Raw genomic sequence first — 27,549 nt, 5'->3', positions numbered from 1 at the left:
AATAATAATCACGAAAACCAAAGCGTTTTTATTTTTGCAAGTAAACAGCTTTTCTTCATCTGACCAGCATACAAACTGATTTTTTTTTTCTTTCCGGAGTCTTCTGGCGTCTGTGTAGAAAACCCAGCTGCAGTTTCCCTGCGCAAGAAGGCCACCGCGCCGGCGATGATGATGTGACTCGCAGGGAATTCTTTCAGAATGGTGTAACTCTTACAAACCAAACCAGAGGTTAACTCGGGGAATTTCTTTCCCACATTCATAATCCCGCTGTCTTTCTGGAAACCCGCTGAGCGGTAAGCGCACGGTGGAAGTTCAAAACCAGCAACGTAATAATAAAAAAAAGGATATCTGGCGACCCAGAGACCGAAAACTGATACTATCTTCTGCGCCGCCTACACAGTGAGCCGGAGTAGTAAGCACTTTTATTCATTAAAAAAAAATCGCCAGTGGGCTGCAGGCGTTACCATGACATTGACTGACTCACTACCGCAGACCCGGAGCTGGCGGTAAGCGGAGGCTTCTGCATCCAGACAAAGGTCTTTCAAATAATAGCAGCACGCAAACAGCAAAGGAAAAAAAAAAGAGAGAAAGAGAGGGAGGGGGGGACGACACAAAACAAAGAGCAACATGATCTGCGGGCGAACCCGATCCCTTCCCGTTTCCAGAAACGCTCGGGATTTCGTGCCCGAAAGGAGGCGGACCGGCACCTGCCCGCACGGCGTCTGATGGGAGAAAGCGAAAGTGCTCCATCCCCGGCACGCCAGTTCTCACCCTGCCGGCAGCCGGCTGTGCCACGGGGGCAGGCGGACGCGACCAACACAGGCGAGCCTTGTTGTCGGGGTCCGCTAACACATTAATCCGACCCACTGGAATGCAAACGCCGGAGTGGATGATCTCCGATTATGAGTGCGCGGAAAGGATAACGCGTGGTACAATGCCGCCTGTGTGCGCTCACTCCTTCGCTTTGTTAGAAATCAGGGCTCTCCTCTGCCCAGGGGAATTTCTCGGCAGTCTCTGAGAAGTCTGGCACTCGGGTGTCACTCTGTACTGTATCTCCTGCGCTATGACTTCCTCGCCACAGAAACACCGCCGCTTGCTACAGAGGATGGTCTGTGCGCTGTATGTCACCGTCGTGATTGGGACAAGCGAGCCGGGTACGTCGTATTTTTTTTCCCCCTTAAACTGTACAGATGCGTCTCCTCGGGTGAGCCCTCCTCATACACGGAACGCACTTCATGCCCTCGTAATCAGTTGCAAATAAAAGCCTAACAGCGGCCTGACTCGAAATGTAGCTTGCCTGGAAATGGTCAGGTGAGGGAGCCGTTCATGAAGTCTACTGCCTTGGCAGCTGATACGTTTAATATTGCTAGGTTTTTCAAATGTTGCTGTCTGTGATGTATTTTGTTATGTGCAGAGGTCGCAGCAGCAGCAGCAGCAGTATGAGCACAGGTATAAAAAACCAGGTTGGAGGAAGACAAATCTTCTGTCCTGGTAAATGAAGTGTATCCGCAGCCGAAGTCCAACAGTAGCAGAACTGGAGAGGAATGTTGCCTGAGTTTTTTCACTGCCACGTTATTTTGTATTTATTTGCACTGTTTTGCTTCAAGGTGTTACGTAGTATGAATGGGCAATTGCTCCCTTCTGCACTTTAAACTAACAATCGAGAGTCACTGCAGGTGTGATTAGCTTGCGAAATCGCCGGGATGAGTGTTACCGCCTGAAGAGAGAGGTTGACGAAAATCACAGCCCTACTGTACCTTCCCTTTCTGTGGAACATCTCCGCGGGGAAGAGACGATTATATACTAGCCACGAAAAAACGGCATCCTAGTGTCAGATGATTGCTTTTGAATTATCGCTTGAAATGGCTGGCGACGAATTCGCTCCAGAAATGTTTCCAGTATAGCGGGATTGTGGATGACAGGAGATTTACAGTAGCTGAGGTGATCCTCAGCATTTGAGCGAATATTCCTGAGATATTTAATATCCCCCCCCCCCCATCCTACTCGAAATAGATAAACGACCAATAATTTAAAATTGAAGTGGCGCATCGCTTCTTTGAATCGGTGTCGGTATTCTTTGAGGCCCTGGTGTTAAAAAAAAAAAAAACAAGGTGAAGATTTGCATCATGTCGAAAGACATTCTGTTTTTGATTATATGTGCCCTTAGGATCCCAGATTGTGTTTATGAAGAAAATCAACGCTGAATGCTTTTGTTATGATGACAATATTCAAAGGGGGTATCTGCACACCTGCTGGCTCCCTTTGAAATTTCAGTGTTCTAATGAAAGCCCAGAGGCTGGTTAAAAATAACACTGGGGTTCTACTTTTATCTGCTTGCAATAAATGCAATTTGGGAAGACGTGCCAAATCTTAAAGAGTCTGAAAATGCCCAAGACGTGTCTAAACCAGGAGATCTGACTTGTAAAAGAATTAATCAGCTGTATGTATTAGCAACCTCGTATCGGATGTGAAAATAAAAGCAGAGGATCCTGCAAACCGTGGTGACTGGAGCTGCCATGCCTGCCATAGAAACCTGTTTGCTAAATTAAAGCAGTGAACCCTTCTTTACACAAAGGATTGTGGGAGTGGGGAACAAGCGCCCCAGCCATGTTGTTGATATCCTGCTCCCTTTCTAGTGAATGAAATCCTTGGATCAGTTAACCACTAGCCACCAGGGTGCTTCAGTGGCCTCCTCCTTTTATAGGCTTCACATCTAGCCTGTACCTTTTTCTTGGTTTACGCTTTTATTCCTGCAGCACATTTCAAGACTTTAGTGTTGAAGTTCATGTATAGTAACCTCTTCCACTAATCTAATAGTGAATGTGTTTAATTAATTCTAAGATGTGGCATGTCCCATAAATTGTGATCTGTGAAGTAAGCTACGTTTTGTGTATAAGACATGCGTAGTTAGTATTTGTATTGGGCACAGTGCACTTTAGAGCTTATCATGTGATATCTGATGAGGCAGCACTGCACAGAGCAACAGAAATCTGAAAAGTTAAACTTGAAGAACCTCAAGATGGGACATCTGCCCTGAAATAACAATACAGGGATCCTCAAGTTTCACTGTGGCCCCCTTGCTCTTTTTCATTTGTTTGTAAAATGACTAAAAATAATCATGCTCAAAACAGTGAATGTATTTAGTAGCTGTTTGTCTGAAAAAGAGAAATTGTGCCAGGGATAAGTATGAATTTCTCCAAACCATAAGAACAAGCCGGCAGTCACCCTTCTTGCCCGATAGGAATTTCCAGTAAGAGCAAGTTTAGACTTCAACTGTTTATCATCAGATTCATGTTGTTTTTTACCTTGGGATTTTCTTATCTTGTTAATGTGTGGAGTCTCAATGAATTTGTGAGACCTGGTATTTTAGATCAGGTAGAAAAATCAGTGTGGGAGAGGCCCAGTTTAAGAGATGCTGGAAAAAGAAAGGAAGTTTAGTCTTCCATTAACATGATAAATGAAAATAATGTGAGTAATATACGATAAGAGATAAGGAGTATCATAGGGCAAGTTTCAAGGACATATTATTAAAATGCAATGTGATACTTATTGGTCAGCGAAGCGAAGTCCAAATTAAGATTCCCATACAAGGAGAGTTTCAGTGAAGTCCAGTACCTACAATGAGAATGGATTTACAACAAAGTATCTTAGTTCATGGACCTAAGAATAAACAACTAATCATTGTCCTTGAACAGGACACATTGCACTATGGATGAGTAGAGTCTACTAATGGGATATATTTTCCCTTCTGATTAAGTTGGCATGCTTATATTTTCAAAGCATATTTGCAAGCAAGGGCTTTGTGGCCTATAAGCATATGATTAATGTTTTGATTCTTTTCTTCTGTTTCCTGAATATTCTTTTCCATGTATATCCGAATGTTTCACCTGTTTTCAAACAGGACAGCTGGACATGGGAAATGCAGACACACAACATTGGAACCTCCGAAAATCTCACATTGCTGATTGTTTTTTATTCAACACAAACCCAGTTTGGACTTGCAAGCAGTGTAAGGCAAAGCCATAGGGACCGTTAGCTGCAGAGGGAGAATGAGGGCCCTGCAGAACTGCTCCTTCAACATGCCCGCAAAGATCCCTCTCTGCCTGACTTCTGCGAGCTTGGTAGGAGAGTGTGCAGCAGGTGGAGCGGTGGAGCTGAGGCCATTGCACGACTGCAGGAGCCCCTGTTTTACAGAACACCCAGACCCTGGTTCGCTGCCCCCGCCTATCCGGGAGTGCTGTATTAGGTGTGCAGTCCTGACTCTGGGTCCCAGTCTGTCAGTGAAAGCCTTCACCTGCTGTGGCTCCTGGGAGGTCCCATTTCTCAAAATCTAATTTTTCTGATGAATGTGGGTCCAGTAAATACATAAATAAATAAAGAGGCTTCGCTGACCAATAAGAATTTTTTACTCCAGTTAATGCATTCCTGAATAACTTTGTCAGACGGAGATCCGTCTGTAGCCGTGTGTATTGCCAGGATTGACATGTTTCTTTTTGTCTGCGATATGGAATTTAACCAGATTTGCTTATTTTCCTGTGTTCCAGCTGCTAATAGCTGTACAGCACCTCACATATCCAGCTGTAAAGAGTGCCTGAAACAGGGAGCAGAATGCGGATGGTGTTTCCAGGAGGTGAGATGCAGGACGTGTTTCTGTTCCCACCGTAAGCCTTTCGGGGAAGTAAAGCATAACCTGGCACTAACCTGTGGAAGGGCACAGAGCAGGAACTCTTGTTTTTCATTTATTTTCTCTTTGGTGATTAGTCAGCTATCTTGACCAAACCGCTGCCTGTTCACATTAAGTGAAACTGTACCTCTGTTTAAACAAAGGTAGGCCTTGAGGTCTGAGAAAAGTGCCTGTGTGGGTTTAGCCCTGTGTTCCGTAATGAGGGATTTTCCAGCTTTGAGGGCCATGCCTGATCAGCTACCAGAAATGTGGGGGTAGCTGTGAAAGAAATGAAGTGAATAATCAGAGGGCAAGCACAATGCAGTGTTGAGCTGATTCAGATCTGTATTGTGACTGGACAGAGAGGGAGCACAGTCCTTGTGTTTGGCTTTCTCATCCATCTGGCACCGCGTCAGCTGCAGTGTACTCGAACACGCCAGTAATTAGGACTTGGTCTGAAAGAAGCGGGGAAGTACTTCTGTTCTGTGTTGCTTGCTTCTGGGTTTGCTATGTTTCTTTTTCAGTTCCGTTTCATTTTTTCTATTGCTTCAATCATCTGTATTCCTTTATTTAAATAAATGTTTAACATGCATCACGGAGCTCATGAGGACCCTTGCTTCCTGGTCCAGAAATGTTATTTTGCACACATTCTAATGTTGCAGAACTTGAAAAAGCTAATTATGGAAAACCTAACCACACAGCTTGAATGATGCTCCTGAAGTACACCTGCTTCAGACGTGAAACTTGGAAGAAAAATACATTTTACAAAGAACAACACTGTATTTATCCAATGGATTCCAGAAAGAAAGCAATGCTAACGTTTAAACCATTGTATTATGTACAGTATGCTATGCAGTTGCTTTACTGTGACCTTTTATCATACAGTATTAATTTAACAGTTGTCAGATTCTAATCTCGCACTTTCACTCTCAGCAAGTAAGTGGGCATACTTGCTGGCTGCCCGCAACTCTGTGCAGATCTACAGATGCAGAAATGAACATCACTTTACATGTGTGATGCTTTTGCAACTTTGGTCACTGTGTTGGTAAAATATATACAAGAAAGATTTCTGCTATGGAATCAGAGCAACCAGCTCCAGTCACGGAGTTAAAGAAATGTCCTACACTGACGAACAAAAAGACAAACAGTACATATTTTTTTCAGTAGCTCGATCTGATCTAAATAAATGCGAAGAGAGATGAGATATGCGGAGTGTATTTGGTGTAGCTCTCCTGGCTCCGGGAATCTGGCAGGTGTGCAGACCTCGCTGTCTGTATTGCGAGGAATGAGCCAGGGTGCTGCTGCAGGGGTGCAGATGGGGTGGCAGGAGGGGTACGAGAGAGAGATGCTCTATGGGAAGTCCCGGTGCGAGACGTCTATACGTAGGCGAGAGGAAGTATGTGAGATTAGAATCTAATCCTCCCAAAACTGTGTTAGAAACTCCATTAATCTTGATGAGAGAAGACTGTAAGGGGATTTGAATCACGTTTTCAGAAACGTCAAAGGCGCAGAGTGACAAAGTCCACCCGGCGGATTTCTTCAGAATCACAGTGGAAACTTCGTGGAAGGGCTTTTACCCAAGAGACACTTCTTTACACCAGAGATTGTGGGAATACGCAACAGATTACTCAGCCACGTCACTGGAGCCCGGATTTTAGAGAGATTAGATCTAGAGAGTTTTCTTAAGAAACGTGTGGGTGAGATCCTCAGGTCAATTAACTAGCAATTGAGCTAGATGGGCCCAATGGCCTCTTTGTGTTTGTGACCATGTGTTCTTGTTGGCCTGAAATTATTTCGTGATGACTCTATTCTAGGAACCTCAAGAGAGCACCTTACAGAGTGTCACTAGCACAAAGCACCTGCTTATCACATCTCTTGAGATGGCACTACTAGTCAGCTTGTCCTTACTGAGCAATGGCACGTTCCTGGCAGACCTCTCTGTGTTGGCTTGTGCAGTCCTTTCAGCTAGAAGGTGCGAGTGGGGTCGAACAGGTGTTCCAGCTCCTGGGAAGTGACTGTAAAATTACAGCTAGAAATATTTCTTTAGGTTAGAATTGTTTTGATTGAAACAGGTTTTCCCTTGAAAGGTTATTTAAAATGTGAAACCCCCCTCCATCTTCATCTTTCTCCCCTTCCCCGCTTCTCCATGGCTTCGTTTCCTACCTCTCAATGATAAAGGCGGACAGACACTGTACCTGCCTCAAGAGCCTTTTCTGTGTGTTCATGCTTCTACTCAATATGCAATTTTATTATGATATTACAGTAACGGGACACTGTTTTCATAAAATATCACATAAGAACTAGCAGTGATAGACAATCTCAAATAGGAAACTTTCAGTCCTAATGGCGTTTTCTAGTCATCTTCCCTCTAATGCCTTAATTTCCACTGAATCCAATGCAATGCAGGGATCTTCAGGAACGCAGTTGCAGTATCACATTGTGGCACAACTGACTGTACTGAGAAGTGATTCAGAAACACAAGGTGCAGTGTCAAGACACTGACACTTCGCTCCCTGTTAAGATTCTTTAAAAAAGGGACTTTGTCCCCATGAGCAAGCTTTGAGGACACAGTTAAATACAAAGTCAGCTAGTCTTATCTGGACAAGTTATATGGAGCAGTGCCATAAACATGCCATGACGCTGCTTTTATCCACTTTAACAGGGCTTCCTTGACGGAGCTCCAGTGAGCGAAAGATGTGACCTGATTTCCAACCTGGAGAAGAAAGGTTGTGCGTTAGATTTTATCGAACGTCCTTCAGTGAAGGTGGTGGTAGATGCCAGTACGTCAAGCACACAGGTGACCCCGAGAGATGTCACGGTACAGCTGTGGCCAGGTTGGTGTTCTTAATTTTTCACTGAAACTAAGAATGGACCTTTTCAAAGGCCCTGATGCTTTTGAAAACAGTATAGCTACAGTATTCATTGATGTTGGCATGTGTGGATCAGCCTTTGTCTTTTTCTAATGTACTGTATGTTTAAATAAATCTGTGCAGATGCACACATGGCTCACCAGTCTGTCAGCAGTACGCATGTTTTTATTTCCATCTAGGCAGGGAAGCTAGCTTTGTTTTGCAAGTGCGTCAGCTCGAGAGGTACCCTGTGGACATGTACTATTTAGTGGATGTGTCTGCATCAATGCAAGACAATTTGGACAAGCTGAAGACTGTGGGGATTGCTCTGTCGGAGAAGATGAAGGAGCACTCCACTGACTTTAAGGTTGGCTTTGGATCGTTTGTCGACAAGCCTGTTTCACCGTATATCAATGTGCATCCTTCTAAAATCGACAACCCATGCAGGTGAGTCTCCACCCACCTGCTGTGCTTGTGTGGTGTTTCACAGGCAGGATTTCATATCTAAGTGGGAATGTGAATATTAATTACCTCTGGGTGGTTTCATAATGATAGAAATCAGGGCTGTCTGCAGAGGTTTCCAGTTCCTCATCGGGTGTGGAAGAGTGTGAATGCTAGCAGCCTCGCACAGTTAGATCACTCATGCTTGGGGACGCCAGTGTGACCACTGCTAATTGTGACCAGTGAAACATGTGTATCATACAGGGAACACCTTTGGCTTACGGTGTTTGTAAAGAACGAGCAGGTAATTTTGAGTTTTGTTGTGTAAAACAGCCTAATTAATATACACGTCATAGATCCTTCTTTCTCCCAAATCAGCTGAAAGGTGTTCTTAATGTGTTCTTTTAAAAAAATTGTTCTCATAGTTTACTGCACGCTTTTATTGCTGAAACGTTTTGCGATTCTGTACACCCCGACATCTTGATATCTGAATCTCTCTGCGCAGCGATTATGACATCCAGTGCAGGCCTGCCCACGGCTTTATCCACGTGCTCTCTCTCACCGACAACATCACCGAGTTCACCAGGGTGGTCCACGAGCAGCACATCTCAGGCAACATGGACACGCCTGAAGGAGGCTTCGACGCGATGCTGCAGGCAGCTGTGTGTCAGGTCAGTTCACCACAGGCGGCTGCACGGCCCTCAGATCGCGAAGGGACACAGGGCCGAGCAAGCAGACAGGCTGTCGCCACCTGTTTAGCCTTGTGTCTGATGGTAATGTACAATGTGTCTATATGCAGAAGGAATGGCCTTATGATTAAACCAGATATACCAGACATTATACGGAGGTTACAGACATCGTGAAACAGTATGTTAACATTTTTTTCTGTATAAACCAAAACAGAATGCAGGAATTGCAGTGTTGTCAAAACGACTATTGATATCTGTAGCATGTTTTAAATCCCCTGTGGACATGTTGAATTTAGTGCAGATGTGTGAAAGTCCCACTGGTGTGTTAAAATCGTCAGGCACTTCCAAGATATACTGTATATATACATATGGTTTCTAAACGGAAAAAAATGTCACCCATTTGCTCTCCATAAATCTTAATTGAAAGAACATTGTGCATTAGGGTTCATACTAGGAATGTAAATGTCTTTATCTGGACCCCACATGGAGGGGAAAAATTCCTGGGCTGTGCATTTCTGCAGTTCCATAAAAAATATTTCAAAATCTGTTTTTTTTTTAACGTGGACTTAGAAGAAAGCCAAGATGTACTTCAAGGTTTATTACCCATCTCATTTTGAGGTCTGATAAGGTTTGTCGTTGTTGAGTGAACAGCAGAGCCTTTCATGTTCTTGAAATGGTGGATTCTGCAGGGATGACAAATAACGGAAAGAGGCTGGGATGTGGGTTTGAGTCAGGAGCACACGTTACCCATACATTCCAGGCTGTAAGAAGTGGTCACTGGCTGCTTGTTTCTACACAAAAGGCTTTAATGAACAATAAAAGTGATGATAATGCGATTTCCGTTTGGGTTGGGATTGTTTGGTGCTGTACTTGCACACTGATGGGAAAAATGTTTAGGTGCCTCAGGACGGGGTAACAAATGAACACCTATGTACTGTATTAATGTGGAATACCACACGTGTGTAAAAACGATTAAAATAGAATATTTTCGGAATCTATTTGCAGTAATCATATATATGAACTAACAAGTTGATTGTTATATTGAGATCTCTAGTAGACTTTTTTTCCCATTTCGCCAGGGGAATCCAAGTGTTCTGATAATAGATGTTAATAAAGTGTAAAAGAAAACTTTCTAGTTGCAACCTGAGTGAGAATTGAGCTGGAAATCCCTGGTGACACATCCTGAGAAGTAAAGGAAAAGGTTCTGCCTTCACTGCACAGAGCGAGGCAGGGGACAGGCAGGCCTTGTGCTGGGTTGGGAACAGGGATTTAACACAATTCAGGGACCGAATGCCATTCGTGTTCCTCCTTAATTGCCTCAGTATCTTCACAGTACAGCTCTCTTGTAGGTAACATGTGAAGGCGTACACAGCTAAGGCCACTTCGTGAGCAATCAAGGCCTTTCAGATAGAGACAGTACTCCTCAGATAGAGGAGATCATCTCTGAAAACCAAGAAATGAAACCAGACGTGCACAGTGTGGAGTCAGTGCTTCCAGAGAAAGAAAACGAAAAGCAAAAAATCCGTCCCTTATCGGAAAGCTCCCTTTTCCTGGAGGAGGGTGCACCACCTGGAGGCTGTCCCATTAGCCTGGGCTCCAAGGCAGAACTAATGAAAAATAATTACATTTCTACTGCTCTTTATATCCCAAACAACCCAAATTACATACCAGGGGGGTGTAGAGGATGCCATTCTACATTAAAATGCAGCCTCCTGCCGGACATGGTGTGCATTTCCACATTTTGTGAGATACTATAGAGAGAAGGAAAGATCGGATTTGTCCAGGAGGATTGCTGGGGTGAAACTCAGAAGGCACAGCCCAGTTCCTTCACAGTGTGAGAGTGAAACATTCCCCTTTACCAATTACAGAACCACATAGGCTGGCGTAGTGAGGCTAAGCACTTACTCCTCATGATGACAGATCAGCCCTCTCATCTGGCGCTCGACAGCAAGCTGGCTGGGATCGTGGTGCCTCACGATGGGAACTGTCACCTGGAGGATAACACTTATACCCAGTCTGCCTACATGGTGAGTTTTGTGTAATTTGCTATGAATTGCTTGTTAGAATGCAAGACTTCTAAGCAACGTGAACCAATGCACGCACTGAAATAATTATCTGCATTCAGCATGCTCCTCTGACAATGTGCACATTTCCTAGAAATATTATTGTGGGTGTATTTGATCTGTCAGTTGCTGGTGTGCATCAGCTGAATGGCATAAGTGGGCACGCCAGGGTTTTGAAGGAGCAGCAAGGGAGTGAACTTCACTGAACGTTTTTCTTCTGAGCGTCTTTAGTTTGTTCAGTTTGGAAGGTGGTCACTGGTGGCAGGGTTGGTATCAGAGGAATGACGAAGGACTATTGAAATGCTGCCCACAAGGCAGTGGAAGAGAAGGTGATGCTGTTACTAATGCACAATTACTAATGCCCATCTGTCTGACCAGCCTAGAGATACCCCTCTTAGACACAGCTGCAGTCCAGTTCTTACCTGCGACCACAAAATACAACAGTCAAAAAGCCAGCTGGTGAATTTGACTCATATTTACCTTGGCTCTGTCTTATTAAAAGCCTGCTGTGAAGTTCATTTAGGAGAAAACACATGTACAAGTATCTATTTTTTAATAATTTCTGCATTTTTGTGTTGCAGGAGCATCCAACCATTGGTCAACTGGCTGACAAATTACTGGAGAATAGTGTTCATTCTATATTTGCTGTGGAGGAACTACAATATAAGTGGTATGAGGTAATTTCATAGAACACTGGATGTACTAAATAGCAATAACATTTACTGTATGAATAATATGCTGAAATATGTACTATTGTTTCTTTCTAAATAGGATCTCATTCCCTTAATGCCAGGTACATTTGTTGGAAAGCTTCAGCCAAAAGCATCAAATCTGAAAGACTTAGTTGTCCAGGCCTACAAGGTAATAAAAATCTTCTCAAAACAAACTGAATGATATTCATTTTCAAATCAAATCTAAAAAGCTGTATTGTGTCAAATCAGTAATAATTGACAAAACATTTACAAAGATTTTGAGACGTACAGTAATATCTTATTTGAGGGGATCACGTACTTATTCGAATATTTCATGCCATAAACAAAATTAAAATTTGAGATGTTTAAGTCAGTGTCTCATTCATATATTTTTCCCTGAAGAAGTGTTGCTAACTGGCAGAATACTGAGCAATAACTCGACCTGGCTAGCAGACATAATCGGTCTTCTGGAACAAAACGTTATTGTGTTGCTCTTGGAGTCTGTGAAATCCCCAGAACACTAGTAACACAATCTGCCTGTATCAGAGTTTGTAATACAGAATTCTCATCAGCATGGAAAACAAAGCTGTGATTTTCAGGCTCTGTTTTTCTCATAAATTGTGGCTCAAAGGGTTTTTGTGTTTAACAACATAATCTTTGTTTTACTGAAAGGTGAATTTAATTTTGCTTTCACAGAGACTTCTTTCTGATGTGGAAGTACAGATACTGGTGCAGAACCAGGTGCAGAAACTGGCCGTTAACATCACGGCGCTGTGTCCTGGAGGGAACCCAGTACCAGGCCACAATAAATGCAGCAATGTGAAACCAAATGAAACAGTAAGTTAATCAGGATTTTAAAAAACACATACAAATGAAAACCCTGTTAGAAATATCAAGTGTTTGAAATGTTTATGTTAAACTAACAAGTTATCAATTCCCCATTTGCATATAAAAAACAAAAATGTAAAATTTCTGAAACAGGAGTAAAACTACCTTAGTTGTGTCTTGCCTTATTTAGAATTCTCTTGGCAGCACAATGTGCATCTGGGAATAGTAAGTCTGAGCGGTGCGATTGTTGCTTTTTAAAATGGCAAAGCAACATTCACTGAGTCAAAAACAGCTGTGGTCTGTGTTTCACCAAGACCATATCTTGACCTTCGATTTCTTGAAAGGAGTGGAAAGTACAGACGATTAGAGTTTGAGTGGAGTGTACAAGCAGACAGAGCAAAAAGGAAAGAACAGAGGTACTTTTACAGATTCTGAAGAAAGTGAGCTAAAGTCATGTGATTTCATGAAAGTGCCAGGAGCTCAGCTTGACATGGGTGAAACAAAGTTGATACTCAAGCAGATGTTTTGGCAGGACATTGCTTAGCGCTGCTTCCGTTAGCCACAGCATTCCTTGTTCTGTCCATTACAGTAGGGTCCCTATACCTGCGGATTTAACATTCACTAATTTGTGTATTTGCGATTTTTCCTGGCCCTCGTGGTCTTGTGTGGAAGAAGAGGAGCGCTGGGTGAAACTGAGCACAACTTTGAAATGAGCCGCACGACAGACTAGGGTGGTGAGACATATCTAGCTAGCAAGCCTGTCCCTGCCGCCTGCCCAAGTACCTACTGCCCAGCATCGGCATCTCAGCGTGGTCGCGTTTCTGTATCGTAATGAACGCTCCAGGTTCTGTCGGCGGCATGGGGAACTGTTACTGTCGTTACTGTTGTTTGTTTAAGTCGACTCATGGTATTTTAATTAACTTAAGGCCAATGTACCTATGGCTTTAGACTATATCCTGTAGTACATTATTCAATGGTCTAGGGGTGGACTTGGTTGTATGTGAATTTGGCTATTTGCAGTGGTTCTCTGCACCAAAACCCTTGCATTTGTTGAGATCCTACTGTATTTTAATTACTCTGAATACACTTGTAAATCCATTCTGTCAAAGCAGAATGTCTGTCTTTCTGCGTGGTGCCTATAGGCCAAATGGAAAATCGGTGCGGGCTGTAGTTGTGCCTGCTGCTACTCTTGGCTCTAAAGGAGGAAACAATTAAAAATGGTGTGCAGGTTCTCCGCCAACAAGAGTGTGCTATGATCAGTGTGTTTCCTGTATGACCAGGGCCAGTCGTAATCACTCTCGCTCCTTCCTCTGAGTGTGCTGCGCTCCGCTGTGATCCCGCCTGTTTCCTTATTCATATTCCTGAGAGGCACAGCCTGGCCCGTCCTGGCAGGAACCCTGTCAAGCTGAAAGAGTGAAGGCCGTCAGTGGTTAATCTACTCAAGCTCTGACTGAATTTATTCATTTGTAGACAAATCTTTATTTTACACAGTCATTTAAAAATACTCCTTTCTGTATGAAATAGCTCTTACATTACATTCTGCAGTACAAATACCAGTACTGACACCTCAATGCCCTCATTTGTTCAAAATAGCGCTCCTGTGAATGCCTCATAAAACCTGTGTGTTGATTCCCATAATGCTCCTTTCTCTGGGATGCATTCTATGTCCTAAGCGAGTTATTTCTGTATACTGGCGCAAAAACAGCAAAAGATAAAACCAGATTTTGCTTCAGCAGTGAAGATCACCAATCTGTATCTGAACCTGACTGTAAGAAAATGTGCTCAGAGAATGAGTGGTTCTGCTTCAACAATCATCTCTTCTCCAGGGAGATGAGGAAACGTTTTCTCAGGATGGTAGCCAAACTGACACAGGGGTGTTGCATCCTTCTGATCCCGTTGTGTAATTATCAAGCCAAAGCACAAGAAATAACAGGAAGAAAAAACCTGTGAATCAGACTTAAGCTTGCAGTCTTTGTGAAAATGATCTGCATGTTAAGATACCATACAGGGAGATTCTGATGTCTGTAAGACAAAACCAATGTCCTCTGTGGGCCGTAGAGCATCTGAAATGGCAGTAGTAAGGGTGGTGAGGTGTTTTAATCACTGGTGAGGCTGATTTGCACCTGACAGATTTGACAGAAGACCGTGTGTGCAGAGCCATCTTGGTGAGGGTCATTCAGGCTGCTTTATTGTTCGAGCTGACCGATGATGAGGTTGAAGGAATCCTCCTTTAACCCAAGAGCACCGTTGCTGCTCAATGATACATTGCTGAAGCCCTCAAGACATTTTTCTGTTCTGGCAAGGCAATCCAGATACCTCAATTCTCTGCCAAGACAATGCAGGCTTACACGGTACTGGGATCACAGGGACATGAGGTCCTGCCTCAGATGTGTTTCTCCTGGCCGGAATGTGGCAGGCTGTCTGTGGGACCAGCATGCCAGTGTCCTCAGCAGGAGAGAAGTGCAGCCAGTCAGCCTTCGCTTGGAAGAGTGGCAAAACATCCCACAGCTGTCTGAGCAGAGGCTGATCAGGTCTGTGCTTCAGCACTGCCCGGACTGTGTTGACGCTCAAGGAGCTCACACCCCATTCTACATTTGTAATCCTTTCAGTGTCAGTCAGTCACTTTTCACACTGAAAATGGATGATTCTTTGTTTTGAATTTTTGTTCACATTTTCATATTGTCATGCTGTCATATTTTTGTTTTGACAGTGATCTGCATTTAAAATATTTGATTGAATCCATCAGGCCTAAGGGTTGTGTGACATGGCTATACGCATAGAATATTTGCATAGTTTAGGGCTCTTCAGAATTTGAAAATACCGAACTCATTTGTTTAAAAACGTTTTTATCTTTTTTCTGTTTTATAGGTTTTTTTCAACATAACCATTGGAATGAGGGAATGCGGGAATCAGGGAGAGGCGGTGGATTTCTTGATCAAGCCCGTGGGATTTAATGAGTCCACCAGAGTGAAAGTACAGACTGCTTGTGCCTGCCAGTGCACAGGGCCTGGGGCACCCTCTTCTGGGAGGTGCTGGAATGAGCGCTCCCCTCAGGACTGCAGGTCCTCGGAGACGGGGTCCTGCACGTGTGAGCAGGGCGGCGAGGAGGGGGGCCTCGGTGAGAGCTGTCGGCTTGACGACACGCAGCCAGCGTGCAGTGGCCGAGGCAGCTGCTTGTGTGGGAGATGTGTGTGTGCCCGAAGCAGCCTGGGGCTTGTGTTCGGAAAGTACTGCGAAATGGACAACTTCTCTTGTTCGTATCACCGGGGACTTCTGTGTGGCGGTGAGAGTCATTTGTGCGTTATAAAGAAGATGGAGTTTTTATTTTCATTTAGAAAAAGATCTATATATGAAGAGTGCAAAGCTATCAGGAATTTTTTTTTCATTCATATTTATTTAAGCTGATTCTGTATGAGAATCTCCTCAGGTCCTCAGCCCCTCAGCTGGAGAGTCTCAGGTTCAAATCCTGGGTGGAGCAGGACTGCTGTACTCTTGAGCATGACCTGTGGCTCAGTTTGCTCCAGGAGTTGTCAATGCAGCGTGTAGATGCTTAATGTGATGAGAATTTTTCTCTCAATCAACTTATCTTGTAGAGAAAAGGAATAAGAGAGAATTCATTACATTGTAGGCTTGTGAGAGATGAAGTCTAGTGGAGACCCTGTTACATCATTACTCTGTTTGGATGTTTTACGGTTGAGACGTAAAACCGAGGTCCTGACTCTCTGTGGTCATTAAAAATCCCAGTGTGTTTCTTGAAAGAGTAGGGGTGTTACCCCAGCGTCATGGCCAAATTTCCCCCTGGCCTTTCCCAACCATGGCCTCCTAATAACCCCCCGCTTCATCACTCTGCTCTCCTCCCCACTGAGAGCTGGTGTGTGGGGAGCAGACCGGCGCATCATCCAGGTGGGGGTACACACTGGTGGGGGTGGAGGGGAGTCCCCATGACCTGTAAAGCGCTTTGAGTGGAGCGTCCAGGAAAGCGCTGTAGAAGTGTAAACAATCAATGAATGAATCAGGCGAAGGATCGGACCACGCTTCCGCCCGCTTCATGTGCTTCTCTCTCTCCCGCACGCGGTCCCAGGCCACGGCCAGTGCGTCTTGGGGGAGTGCAGGTGTGCCAGCGGCTGGGAGGGAGAGAGCTGCAGCTGCCCCACGTCCACAGAGCCGTGCATGCCCACAGGCTCGGGGGTGTGCAGTGGGAAAGGCCGGTGTGTCTGCGGCCGGTGCCAGTGTGAGGACCCCAGACGCTCGGGCCGCTTCTGCGAAGTCTGTCCCATGTGCAATAATCCCTGCGAAACGAACTGGTAATCTTTGCTGTCTCTCTGTGTGTTTATGACGCTTATTACTCTTGTGAAGGGCGTATAGATCCTTTCAACCTCAAAGACACATGTCCAACCATTTTCAGTCCTTCTGCATTACGTAGGTCTCCTGTGTGTCTGTGCTTGGATGATCACATACCCACAACGAGACTAATCATAGGCAGCCGCACTGAATCCCAAACCACAATGTGATACGCTCTTTGTTTTTATTGTGTGAGCTTTTATCCGTGCTGTCTCCTGTTTCCAGGAAGTGTGTGCAATGCCACTTGTCAAGTGACTTTTCAGAAGTCAAAGCCACGCAGTGCAATGCGACATGTTTCCCGATGGTGCACTACATCGATGACATTTCTGGTATGTCCACTGCAATCCCAGCTGTTTCCCAGAAGTTCAACACTGTCAGCAATCATGTATGTCTGTGTTTAACGCACAGTAATGAAATAAAAACCCTAAAAAACACAATGACATAAAAGAATAAAATAGATCAGTCAGCTGTTCACAGTTGCACAGCAGTGAAGTCTGCGGTCATACCTTTTCTTTCCAATTCAGTTCAAAATCAAACACTGTCCTGAACATAATAGGGCTTACCTGAAGTATTCATTGCATTTTAGACAAAAATCATTAGAAAAACAACTGCCCAGTCTGTACATAAAGGATGAAGAAGATGTGACAGCAATTCAATTTAAGTAGTATTTATTAATTTCAGGTAACAGCACTATATATACTAATCACTGCAGCAGCTACAGTACACATGAACAAATTAAGATACAAATTGAGACATAAAGTATTTCATAGGGAAAAATAAAATTATTTTTGTTTTCTTCTTTAGAATCAAGAAGTGAAACCTCTAAATACTGCCTTTACCCAACCAGCGAAAACTGCCATTACAGGTTTCAAATGGATTCTATGTTTGGTGGTAAACAGATTCACATCATCAGATACCCAGGTAAGAAGCCAGACAGCGTCCCTTTGCTTCCTTCCATTACTCCCATCTGTGAGTGAACACCGTTTAGGATCTGTCAGCCTCGTGCAGCAGAGTGCAGGTATTTGCACAGCGTTCGCAAGAAGTCGGAGGTAATGTTCTGAACTGAGGACCTCCTTCCTTTTTAACTGCTACAGAACATTTTGCAGACACTGTTCAATTTAATGCCTTGTTATGTTAATTCCTCTTTCTGTTTCTCAGTTATAATGTGAAGAAACCTAATGTGAAGTGTTGACTGAACACTGTATATAGCTGGGGTGCATTTTGGAACCTGCACTCGTCTGCATAGCAGGTTCAGAGGTCACTGCCTAATTAAATAACTAGGTCTGCTAGTGACCCCTAAAGGGAGCTAAATGTAATTGCATGTCTAAGTACCTGTCACTGTCCCTGGTGTACTCTGTAGGCACATGAGTTGGACTCTTGGGATCTGGAATTAGTGAACAGTTCCTTTTCTGGGACTTTGCTTTAAGCAAGGATTTAGTACACCTTGCCTCACGGTACTGCCTGCCTCAGGGGGAAGATGTTTTGGATTTGCCCCTGTTTTGCATGATCACATTTGAATGGGAGTGTAACCCACATTTTACTGGGGCTCCCTAGGCCGCCCAACACCATCTGTCTGGCTGCTGCTCAGGACGCTGGGCTCAAGAGCGCAGCAGCAGTTGCAGACGAAACCCTTCCCCACTGCAAACCACAGCATAGCCACGTCAGTTCTAAGACCATGTGCTTCATTTTCTAATTTTAAATATTTTCATTTTCCATACGTTTTCCTCATTTCACTGCTTGGTATTATCAGATGAAGTTATTCTGAAATGTCACGATTTGCATCTCATTGGAAACGTCAAGATCAAATCACAGGGATTTTGTCTTGAGAAAAACTAGAGGATGTCTTCCGTGCGCTCCTTCTGTGTTGTGATGTAATAATATAAGATTCTGATTGCATTCGTTATTGTTCAGAGCATATTTATTAAATATTTATTAAAAAGATTTACAGGAAAGAGTAGTGCTTCAACCTTCTGTTTCTAAAACAGTTGCTCTTAAATAGTGCTTGAACTGTACAGTAAGACTTCACACAATTTTATGTGCCTAAACTGTACAGTAAGACTATTCACAGTATCCTGTGTCCTCGCATTACACAGTAAGACCATTCAGTCTGTTTCATGGCCAACATTCTGTACAATAAATGATTATCCCTAAAAATCTTTTATATTAGATTCCTCTACAGTAACCACAGATGTGTTGCTCATCTCATTGCATTTGCAAGGCAGTGATCCCCTTGTTTAGATTCTGGCGTTTGGGTTTTATTTTTCTGCAAGGTGGGCTTCAGTCCAAGATCATCACTCTCCTATCCGCTCTTCCCCTCTGCTGGACATGCAGCTATGCTGCTGCCTTCTCTAAAGAACAACAGAGCTGGCCTGGCCCCCCAGCAGCCCCCTCGACCACCTCTTCCCTGCCAGGTTTCCATAACAACGGACAAAAAAATGAACTTTTGTTTCCGTGGCTCAGCACTTCCGCGCCTCTGCATCTCACAGTTCTGCTAGCACTCAGAGGCATTGCTTTAGAAAATTAGTTTTTGATCCATTTCCTTTCCTTTTATTAGCCAATGAGCTTTAATTCAAATGACCCTTCAGTTACTGTTGGCTATCGTGTAGAAATCGCCTGCTGATTAAACACCAAACACTGCAAAGTCCTTCCATGTTCAGCCTGTGTCTGTCTACAGTTGCTGATCGAGTGTTCCTCGATCCCTGGACAGTATAAAGAGAGTGGCTACTTCTTGAATACATTCAGCTCGACTAGAATAATTGGATGTTTTACAATAAGTGAAAGGTATATTTAAAATGGTTCTCCAAATATGTTTAGGTTGACATTTTTGAAAATTTGACCACAATGAGGATTAGAAAATGCATCTACAGATGCAGCCATTCAAAGTGCGCGGTACACACACGTACCGGAGGTAATTGGCTACGGTGTCGCGCATCATGACGCACGATGACGCGCGGTACCGCGGTACGTGATTGGTTGACCGACAGGGGCACTCGTGGTCGGTTGGTCTGTCGTAGAAAGATTTACAGTAAACGTCTTTACTGTGCCCGTTGTAGTATTGAATATTTATATGGAATTTTACCACTGAAGGGAAATCTTAGTACCTGAGCATAAAAAGAATAGGAGCATACTGTAACGCGTGTGAAGGCCATAAACGATATTAATTTTGGAACTTAAACATACAGTATATGGCTGGTCTCGGTACTTTAAAGAAAACATACACACCAGTATTCCATTTCTCCCTAAACATTTTAAGCATCGAAGTCTTTAACTAACGTGATACCGGAGTCAACAAGCGTACTTTTAGAATTTGATTAAAAGGGAATATAATATGGAATCGCGTATCTAAATAAATTAATAACTATATAATTATATTCATGTACCGCAACACAAGAATAGTACACGCTGTACATTGTCTGTTGATAATGTTTCTGTAGTGCTTTTTCAGCACTCTGCATGTGACCTTGCCGGTGGTGCTGTGGGTTAGGTTCCTGACTCCCATGTCACACGGTCTGTGATTGAATCCCACTGTGGAACCATGACTTTTTTTTTAACAAACATTTCTTTGAAAATGTTTTCTCCCCGTTTAGATTTATTTTTCTTGGGATCTTTGGATCAAACGTGGAAATCATTTTTATTTTTTAAATACATTGCAGAATTAAAGCAAGTTAAAGCCTTGATTTTATATATCACCTTTAAAAGTGGAATCTCAAAGCAAAGTAAATACCCAACACCGATTGTACCCATCTGTCATGCTAATAAAGCACCTTGAATTGAATTGAGGGAGAGAGGGGGGAGGGCGAGCGAGAGAGCCAGGACAGACAGGCAAATAAGATAAGACACTCCACAGACATTCACAACAGCGACATACCATAAAACGTTTGCACATATAGTTAAGTTATTACTTGGTTTTCAAAGTGCAATGAAATACAATATTGTTGTTGTTGCTGTTCTTGTTGTTTTTATCCTGTAAAGCGTTTTGAGAAGCCACCTTTAAAGGCGATATATAAAAGCGCTGAATCTTATGGAATGTGTTCCGCCTGGGATCTAACCCAGCGTCTAACCCCTCTGATTGGAGAAAAAAGACATGCTGGTTTGCTATACTGTACATACTGTACCAGGAAGATGATTTCTTTCTATTCGAAAATTGTATTTTAAAAGTTTAAGAAGTAAAAACCTTACAGCGTACACAGATTTCTAAACTGATCAGGATCGTTATCTTTGTCTTATCCATAATAATGTTCACCGCTCTGTCCAGCAAATTAATAATAAACTTTATTTTACATAGCATTTTAAACGAATAAGTAATTCGATTGCTCATAAACCTAATCGCTTTTTCTACATAAACACAGCGTGATTGCTCTCTGAAAATGCTTTTTCTTTCTATTTAGGCTCAGATTTCAACTATAGATCGTATTATTATAAACTTTCTTGGAAAAATGTTTATTTAGGGCTAGAATATGTTCATTGTCTTCCAATCGAGTCGAGTTGACATTAGAAGCTTGCCACGCCCGGACTGTTACACCAACGCATTAGCATGTTAAAGCGATTTCATTGAGGAGCCTAGCTTTCTTAACTAGTAAGTACTGTACTTCCTGGGTTTTTGAGGGGGGGGGTTTCTTTCACTGGAAATCTCGCCCCCTTCTACTTTGAAAATACCTGTGGAACCGGTTTAATTCTTCACAGCCAGCACTCCCGCAGAGAGGGGGGTTGTACTCGTTAATATCTTAGCCGGAACACATCATTATATCTAATTTTGTATTTCTATAAAAAAATCGTTTGCCCAGCTTAATACTGTTGCTGTTGTTTTTATCCTGTAAAGCGCTTTGAGGAGCACAGCTTTCTCACCACTTAGATTACTTTTTGATACCATCCTTACACAAAGCAGAAACTTCTTGTATTTTCTGATGACATACAAGTGGAAAGATTACAGATTTTAATAGTCTTTTTCCTGAACCAGGGAAAATCTGATCATGTTTCTCTATAACAATAATAAAAAGCTTTATTTTACATATCACCTTTAAAAGTGGCATCTCAAAGCAATACAGTAGATGTTAACCACAGATTACAAAGTAAATACCCAGACTAACGCAAATGCATTTTTAATAAAATGCTTTTATTCATTCAGCAGAGACAGAGCTAAAACCTGGGTGTAACAGCTGTTCCTTTTTCTGATCACTCGCTCTGTGGAAAAACGTCTCACCTGTCCTGTTCTTTGTTTTCCTAATTTGCTGATTATGCCTTCTTCGATCCACTCCTGCCCTCACAACTAAAAAAAAGATACATCTAAAAGATAAAATACGTCTGGAAAAAATATACATCTAAAAGATACAATACATACACCTGGAAAAAAGAGACTTACTTTTAAGTACTTATCTATGAGTGAATGATTGTTCCAGGTATCAAATATGACTCCTAACACTGAAGACTTTTAGTTTTCTGTTTCTCTTTTCCAGAATGCTTATCTGAGCAGCAATACTTCCCCACATTCACAGCTGTTTTCCTCATTACAATTGCACTTGGGCTCATGCTCATTCTGATTCTGAAGTACATTTTGGCCCGAAAAAATCGGAGGAGAGACGTGTCTTCAGACGCTGTCAATGATGTATCACCTAAGGTAAACTTTTTTCTTCTTTGCATGGGTACTGTGCATCTACCATGTACAAGTACTTTTCAGTTAAGAACGAATCCTCTCTTAACGCAGGACATGTCCTACTTACCCACCATGAATGAGAAGACGATAACTTACAGACGGGACAGGCCAGTGGAGATGCGGATCCACGTTCACAAAATGCCTCTGAATGAGATCTGGCAGTGTGAAAAGGATGACTTGTATGATCGAGCCTTTATTCACCACTGATGAACCATGGATGTTAAGACGTGTGCGTTTCACCAGGGCGGCTGTGAAGGTTTTGTTCCTTTGATTATAAAAATGCGTACCCCCGATGAAAACTTTCTCGAAAAGCACCAGCTTCTACCAAGTCAGTACCCACAAGGTAAAGAGGTGGTGTTAGGCTGAAAGTGCAGAGTGAGCATTGACTGATTTGATGTGTTTTAAAAAAACGAGTGACTTAAAGTGCTGGAAAGGGAGAAGAAGGGAGGTTATTATGAATAATCTCTGTTGCTGTGCACTGTTACAGACCGAGATACTTTTGATACACTCAAGGTAACGCTCAAGACCTGCATTGTTATTTTCCAGACACTTTTAGAATTCATGGGCTGTCCCTTGCAGTCAGTGAGGATTGAATCTGAAGGTGACTGAGGCCAGAACAGGGCCTGCACTCTGGGTGGCTGGTAGAGCAGCTGTCTGCTCAGGAGATACCTGATCATGTACTGCGCACTCCAGTCATGATGAGCTCTCTTCCAAGCTCTTGCATTGCTTCCTTGTTCTAACATCTTGGGGTCTCGACATGCTAAGTTCTTCCTCCATCAGGTTTGATCAAGTGCTGTAAGAGGAGAGAATCTTCTTGGGGGGCTGACATCCAGACAACATGACCAACACAACAGAGCTGATGGAGGATGATCATAGTTTTAAGGCTTGGGAGACAACAGTGTTGTCTGTGTTTTAGCCCCGTGCAGTAACGTAGGAATGATAACTGCACAGTAGACCACCCAGTCTGGTTTCAGTTTTAATGTCAGAATTTTCAAACACTCACTTCTGTATGCACCAAAGGTGGCACATGCAGATTTCAGGTGATGCTGCATTTATTCATTAATATCAATAACTTCTGTGAAAGATGATACACAAGGAATGGGAAGTACTCTACATTCTCCAGACACTCAATGAGAATCTGAATCTATGGCACTGGGGCTTGTGCATTTGAAGCTTCCTAATGCGGGAACTTTGGTCTTCTGAATGTTAAGTCCAAGGATGGTTTAGGTTTTGGATCAATGATATTAGAGATTAAATGATTTGCCATCTATTTGGCACGTTAGCTGCACTCCAGCGGGCAGCTCGTCCATTATCCAATGGAACTTGGAACTTAAAAATATGAAAAAAGGAGTGGAGGCGATGACACATTCTTGTGCAACTCTTTTCTGGATTGTAAAGGGCTGGGCTCTGTAATGGATCGATTACTGAAGATTTCTGAATGCCTCTCATGACAAAGCAGGTGAAGAATGTTGATGAATTTCAGAGGAAATCCACTGGACATTCCTGCTTCAGCAGGATCTTGAAAAGCCAGGAGTCAAATGCCTCTGTCGAGACAGAGAAGTAGGTGTGTTGGTGTTTCTGACATTTTTCCTGGAATGGGCAGGCTATAAAACCCATGCCGGTCAATTCCCATGAGGGTCACAATCCGAACAGGAATTCTGGGAGAAGGTCTTGAGTTTTATGTTGTTTATGTTTATGAGTTTTTAAGTATGTTAGACATGTTGTTTTACTTGTCCAACATACTTAAAAATTTCAGCCAGATATTATTTCATTATTTGAGGTCTTCCCAAGTGAAAAGAACGCTTTCCTTGTGTTCTTAGTTGAGGCTTGAAGAGTTTCCCCTTCTTGACAAATATTTCTCCTTTGGTTGGGTCACTCAGAGCTTCAGTGATGTTGTTGTGGAAGAACATTGCATCTCCTGCAGACGATGTTTGGGAGGCAGCTTGATAGACAGATCAGTAACTGAACTGATAAGACAGTAATTGGTCCAGGAGTCATGAACTCAGGTGATGTGAATGACTTCATGGGTCCTGGCAAGTATTTGGACTGTAGATGTTGGCAGAATGTTTTGTGTCCTTTGGTTGTGACCATGGTGAGAGGCCCATGATCTGTGCATATAGGTAAGAAGATAAATACCATTGGAGTGGCATGTTGTTTGTCTCTAGCCTTCAAGTCTCCAAGTAGAATAAGCCTATTTGAGATTCCACAGAGAATTTGGTCAAGTTTGGCATAGACGTCTTCCTTAGTTTCATTGTTTGAGTCTTGATTAGATGAACAATGTTCCCAGCTAATTTGAAACAGAGTCATAAGGTGAAAAGCATGACAGTGATTGTGGTTTAATTCTTAATGACAAAAGCCATTAGTCCAGAGTTCTTTAACTACAAACGTGGTACGTTATACTGACTGAACATTGTCTGGGCAGTCTGTGAGGATCCTGCTTTTCCAGGTCCTACAGGTAAGTATGCTCTTCTGTGCTTTTTGACCGCGGAAAGGTAACCCCTCGGGTCTAGGCTATCCAGGCAGGAGTGCTGAGGAAGACTAGTGCAAGGGCACCTTTCCCAGCTGCCTCCTCCCAAGGGTTAAACAGAACAGAACCCTGAAAAGGGATGTTTGGTCACAGTTAAAGCCGCGCGCCTGCCTCAACCATCATTAAAATCGTTTAAAACACGAAGGTGCACTTACAGCAGGTGTAAAACGCAACAACATGCTCCCTACCTCCTGTAGCTCCACTGCACACTCCTTCTCATTTCCCCGCCAGCAGTGAGCATGCAAGCTGTTACAAACGCGAAGATAAAGAGCCAAAACAATGTTTCCGCTCTCCAGAGCACCTCAATAGATTCAGACGCAACCCTAACTTGCCGATCAATTATGTGATCAATTACCACGAGCCAAAGACTGTTTTCAAGCTTGCTTACAGTTGGGCTCAGTGAAATAAATAAGATGCCCAGTGTGAAAACTCAAAAGGAGGTATACAGTTACAGCTCAGAGTTGGGGTTGGGCCATTGCTAAAACATCAGGGCACCAACATGGCAGAATTTGGCACCAAAGTTCAGTACTGAAGATATTTGCTGTGTCTTTTTATGACTCCGTTCTCAGTGGAATACGGTGTTACTTTGTATTTGTTGCACTTGTGACAAAGTAGTACCAGTCCAGCACCTCCCAAATCATGCAGAGCGTTATCAAAATCAGTCAGTATACTTATTATTTTCCACAATTTTTTATTCATCCACTGCTACAACAGTGATTTATTCCATATTATAGCTTTTCATGTGTTTACAGCAAAAAGGAGATGATCCCAAAGCACTGCAAGGCTTCTAACTGGAAGTTTTACACCTTTTCCTGCTCTTTTGAGTAGGTGTGTGTCTCTGGCGCTTGGATACTGTATCTTTAAGCGCTGTTTACAAAGACGTTACATATGCTTAAAATTCTAAAGTCCTGGTTTTCATGGCTGTCTCTCTATGACACACAGACAAAGCACACCTCAAAGTACTACGTGAAAATACCTGTTCCTTGGTAATGGGTTTTATTCTAATGACTTGCTCGTTTAAATCACAGAAAATGTGCACACTTAACCGAGTGCAATGCTGCCCTCTAGTGTCTCCCCGTATTGCTTGTGATGAACCTTTGATGAACTTGAATGAAAAAGCCACTATGAAGCAATAGAACATAAAAGAGTTAACACTCAGATTGAGGCTTTGTGTCTGAAGTTGATCATAAATAATGTAGTGCCTTTCTATAGTACCAGTTTTATATGAATACATACAGTAAAAACTGCTTAAAATTTTATGAAAGCAATATTTTTCTTTTTTCCTGTTAAAGAATCACTATCTCTGCATCCCTAAACTGTTAAGAATGATTTTTTTCTGCCCCAATTCCTTTGTACATGCTCAGTGTGCACATTACATCAACCAAATTCTTTGTTAGAAAAACAGCTCACAAATTCAATTCAACTCATTGTGTTTGTCCCAATGAGTTCATTAGTTGTGCACTTGGGTGTAAGCATCCGTATTTCATTCTTTACTTTCCACAAGAGGTTTAACTCATCAGAGGAAAGAAATTATGGATGTAGAGTAGTACTAACTGGGAATTGTCCTGATTTTAGTGTTTGGATATTCGGCTGTTTTACTGCTTTAAATTTGAGTATAGCTTTTAAGCAGTGCTTACCATTAATTTCATGTCTTCAGAATATATATTTTTGTAGCAGATAATTTGCTGTTAAATTCCTTTAAATACTGTCCTTTTCATAACAGTCTCTCATATTTTGCATGATGCGATGTGGAATGGAGTATACAGGATAGCCTTCACAGACTGCGTAGAGGTTGTTTCATTGTGCATTACTACTGTCAGAAAACTGGAAAGCAGAAGGCGGGAGTAGCTAATTCCTGATTTGTTTCCTTTCTTGTGGAGCGTGGTCACAGTAGCTGCTATTGGATTTTAGTTTTTTAACACTATTTATTTAGAAGGTACAACGTAGTTTATTTTTCTAAGGTTAACTTAATTTATATTATTTAAGTTTGTGAGATTGATTAGGTAGATATTAAAACCATTTTGTTATTTATCTGACTAATAACTCCTTGTTGTGATGTTCTGATTATTGTAGTTTTTTTTAATATCAGGTTAACAATACAGATGTAGCAAGTTATGTCTAGTTTGAGAGGAGGAAGTTATCATCTGCAAAAAACTCTAGATCATTTAATACGAGTAATGTACTGAATATTTTCTGTTCAATGTTTACCATTGCAAAATATTCTGGTTTCCTTCAGCTGGAATATTTATAGCTGTGCAAATGCATGGGGAGAGGGCGTTCTCATCTGAAGCTTCTCCCTTGTAATCATCCATTCTATTTTGTAAAACAGACGTAGTGTAACGAATGCTAATTTAGTCAGTATAAAAGTGAAATAACAGGAAGATGCAGCTGATAACTCCTTTACATTGCAAAGCAAAGTGTAAATGAACTCATTACAGGGCATTATTGTATTTACAATAAACATAATGTCACATTCAATGCACTGTGTTGTGTCCTTTTCTGACTGCTGTGAGGAGACCTATGTTCTGTAACTGTCCGCAGACTCATTAAAGGATTAGTAGAGCACTGATGTGTTTTGTTTCCTTTCTTTCTCTGTGAACTGACCCTTCCGGCACTGGTACCCCTGCCACCTGGCACATCTCCGTTTGCGTGAAACGATAAGTTATATTCATGGCGACGAGGAGCATATCCTTACTCAACCCAGACTTCACTAGAAATACGTCTAGTAAAATATTGTAGAGGCGAAATCCCATAAAAACCAGGCGCGAGGATGAGAAGCTGCAAGGAGACGGTGAACTGCGATTCA

The 27,549-nt window shown here is 42.6% G+C and overlaps 1 protein-coding gene across 1 annotated transcript; it reads left to right on the top strand.

Annotated features, from left to right (window-relative positions):
- On the top strand, positions 1-27,221 carry itgb8 (integrin, beta 8). The gene is made up of 15 exons (XM_006636197.3): positions 1-1,154; positions 4,545-4,630; positions 7,326-7,497; positions 7,713-7,959; positions 8,459-8,624; positions 10,511-10,669; positions 11,287-11,382; positions 11,477-11,566; positions 12,094-12,234; positions 15,094-15,508; positions 16,307-16,529; positions 16,792-16,895; positions 17,371-17,487; positions 22,020-22,180; positions 22,268-27,221. The coding sequence occupies exons 1-15, from the start codon at positions 1,064-1,066 to the stop codon at positions 22,421-22,423; spliced, it is 2,424 nt and encodes an 807-aa protein (XP_006636260.2). The 5' UTR covers positions 1-1,063; the 3' UTR covers positions 22,424-27,221.
- Positions 27,222-27,549: the final 328 nt, after the last annotated feature.

This window comes from Lepisosteus oculatus, chromosome 10 (assembly GCF_040954835.1).
Source record: "Lepisosteus oculatus isolate fLepOcu1 chromosome 10, fLepOcu1.hap2, whole genome shotgun sequence".
Classification (NCBI taxonomy): domain Eukaryota; kingdom Metazoa; phylum Chordata; class Actinopteri; order Semionotiformes; family Lepisosteidae; genus Lepisosteus; species Lepisosteus oculatus.
Note: the sequence above shows the minus strand (reverse complement) of the source record. Positions and strands in the feature narration are given on the sequence as shown.

What these genes read in the sequence shown, in the direction of transcription:
- itgb8 (XM_006636197.3), top strand. Translation starts at nt 1,064, where the DNA reads ATGACTTCCTCGCCACAGAAACACCGCCGCTTGCTACAGAGGATGGTC. An exon ending in GATTGGGACAAGCGAGCCGG is followed by an intron (nt 1,155 to 4,544) that starts GTACGTCGTATT and finishes CCTGTGTTCCAG; the next exon opens with CTGCTAATAGCTGTACAGCA. An exon ending in CACGGTACAGCTGTGGCCAG is followed by an intron (nt 7,498 to 7,712) that starts GTTGGTGTTCTT and finishes ATTTCCATCTAG; the next exon opens with GCAGGGAAGCTAGCTTTGTT.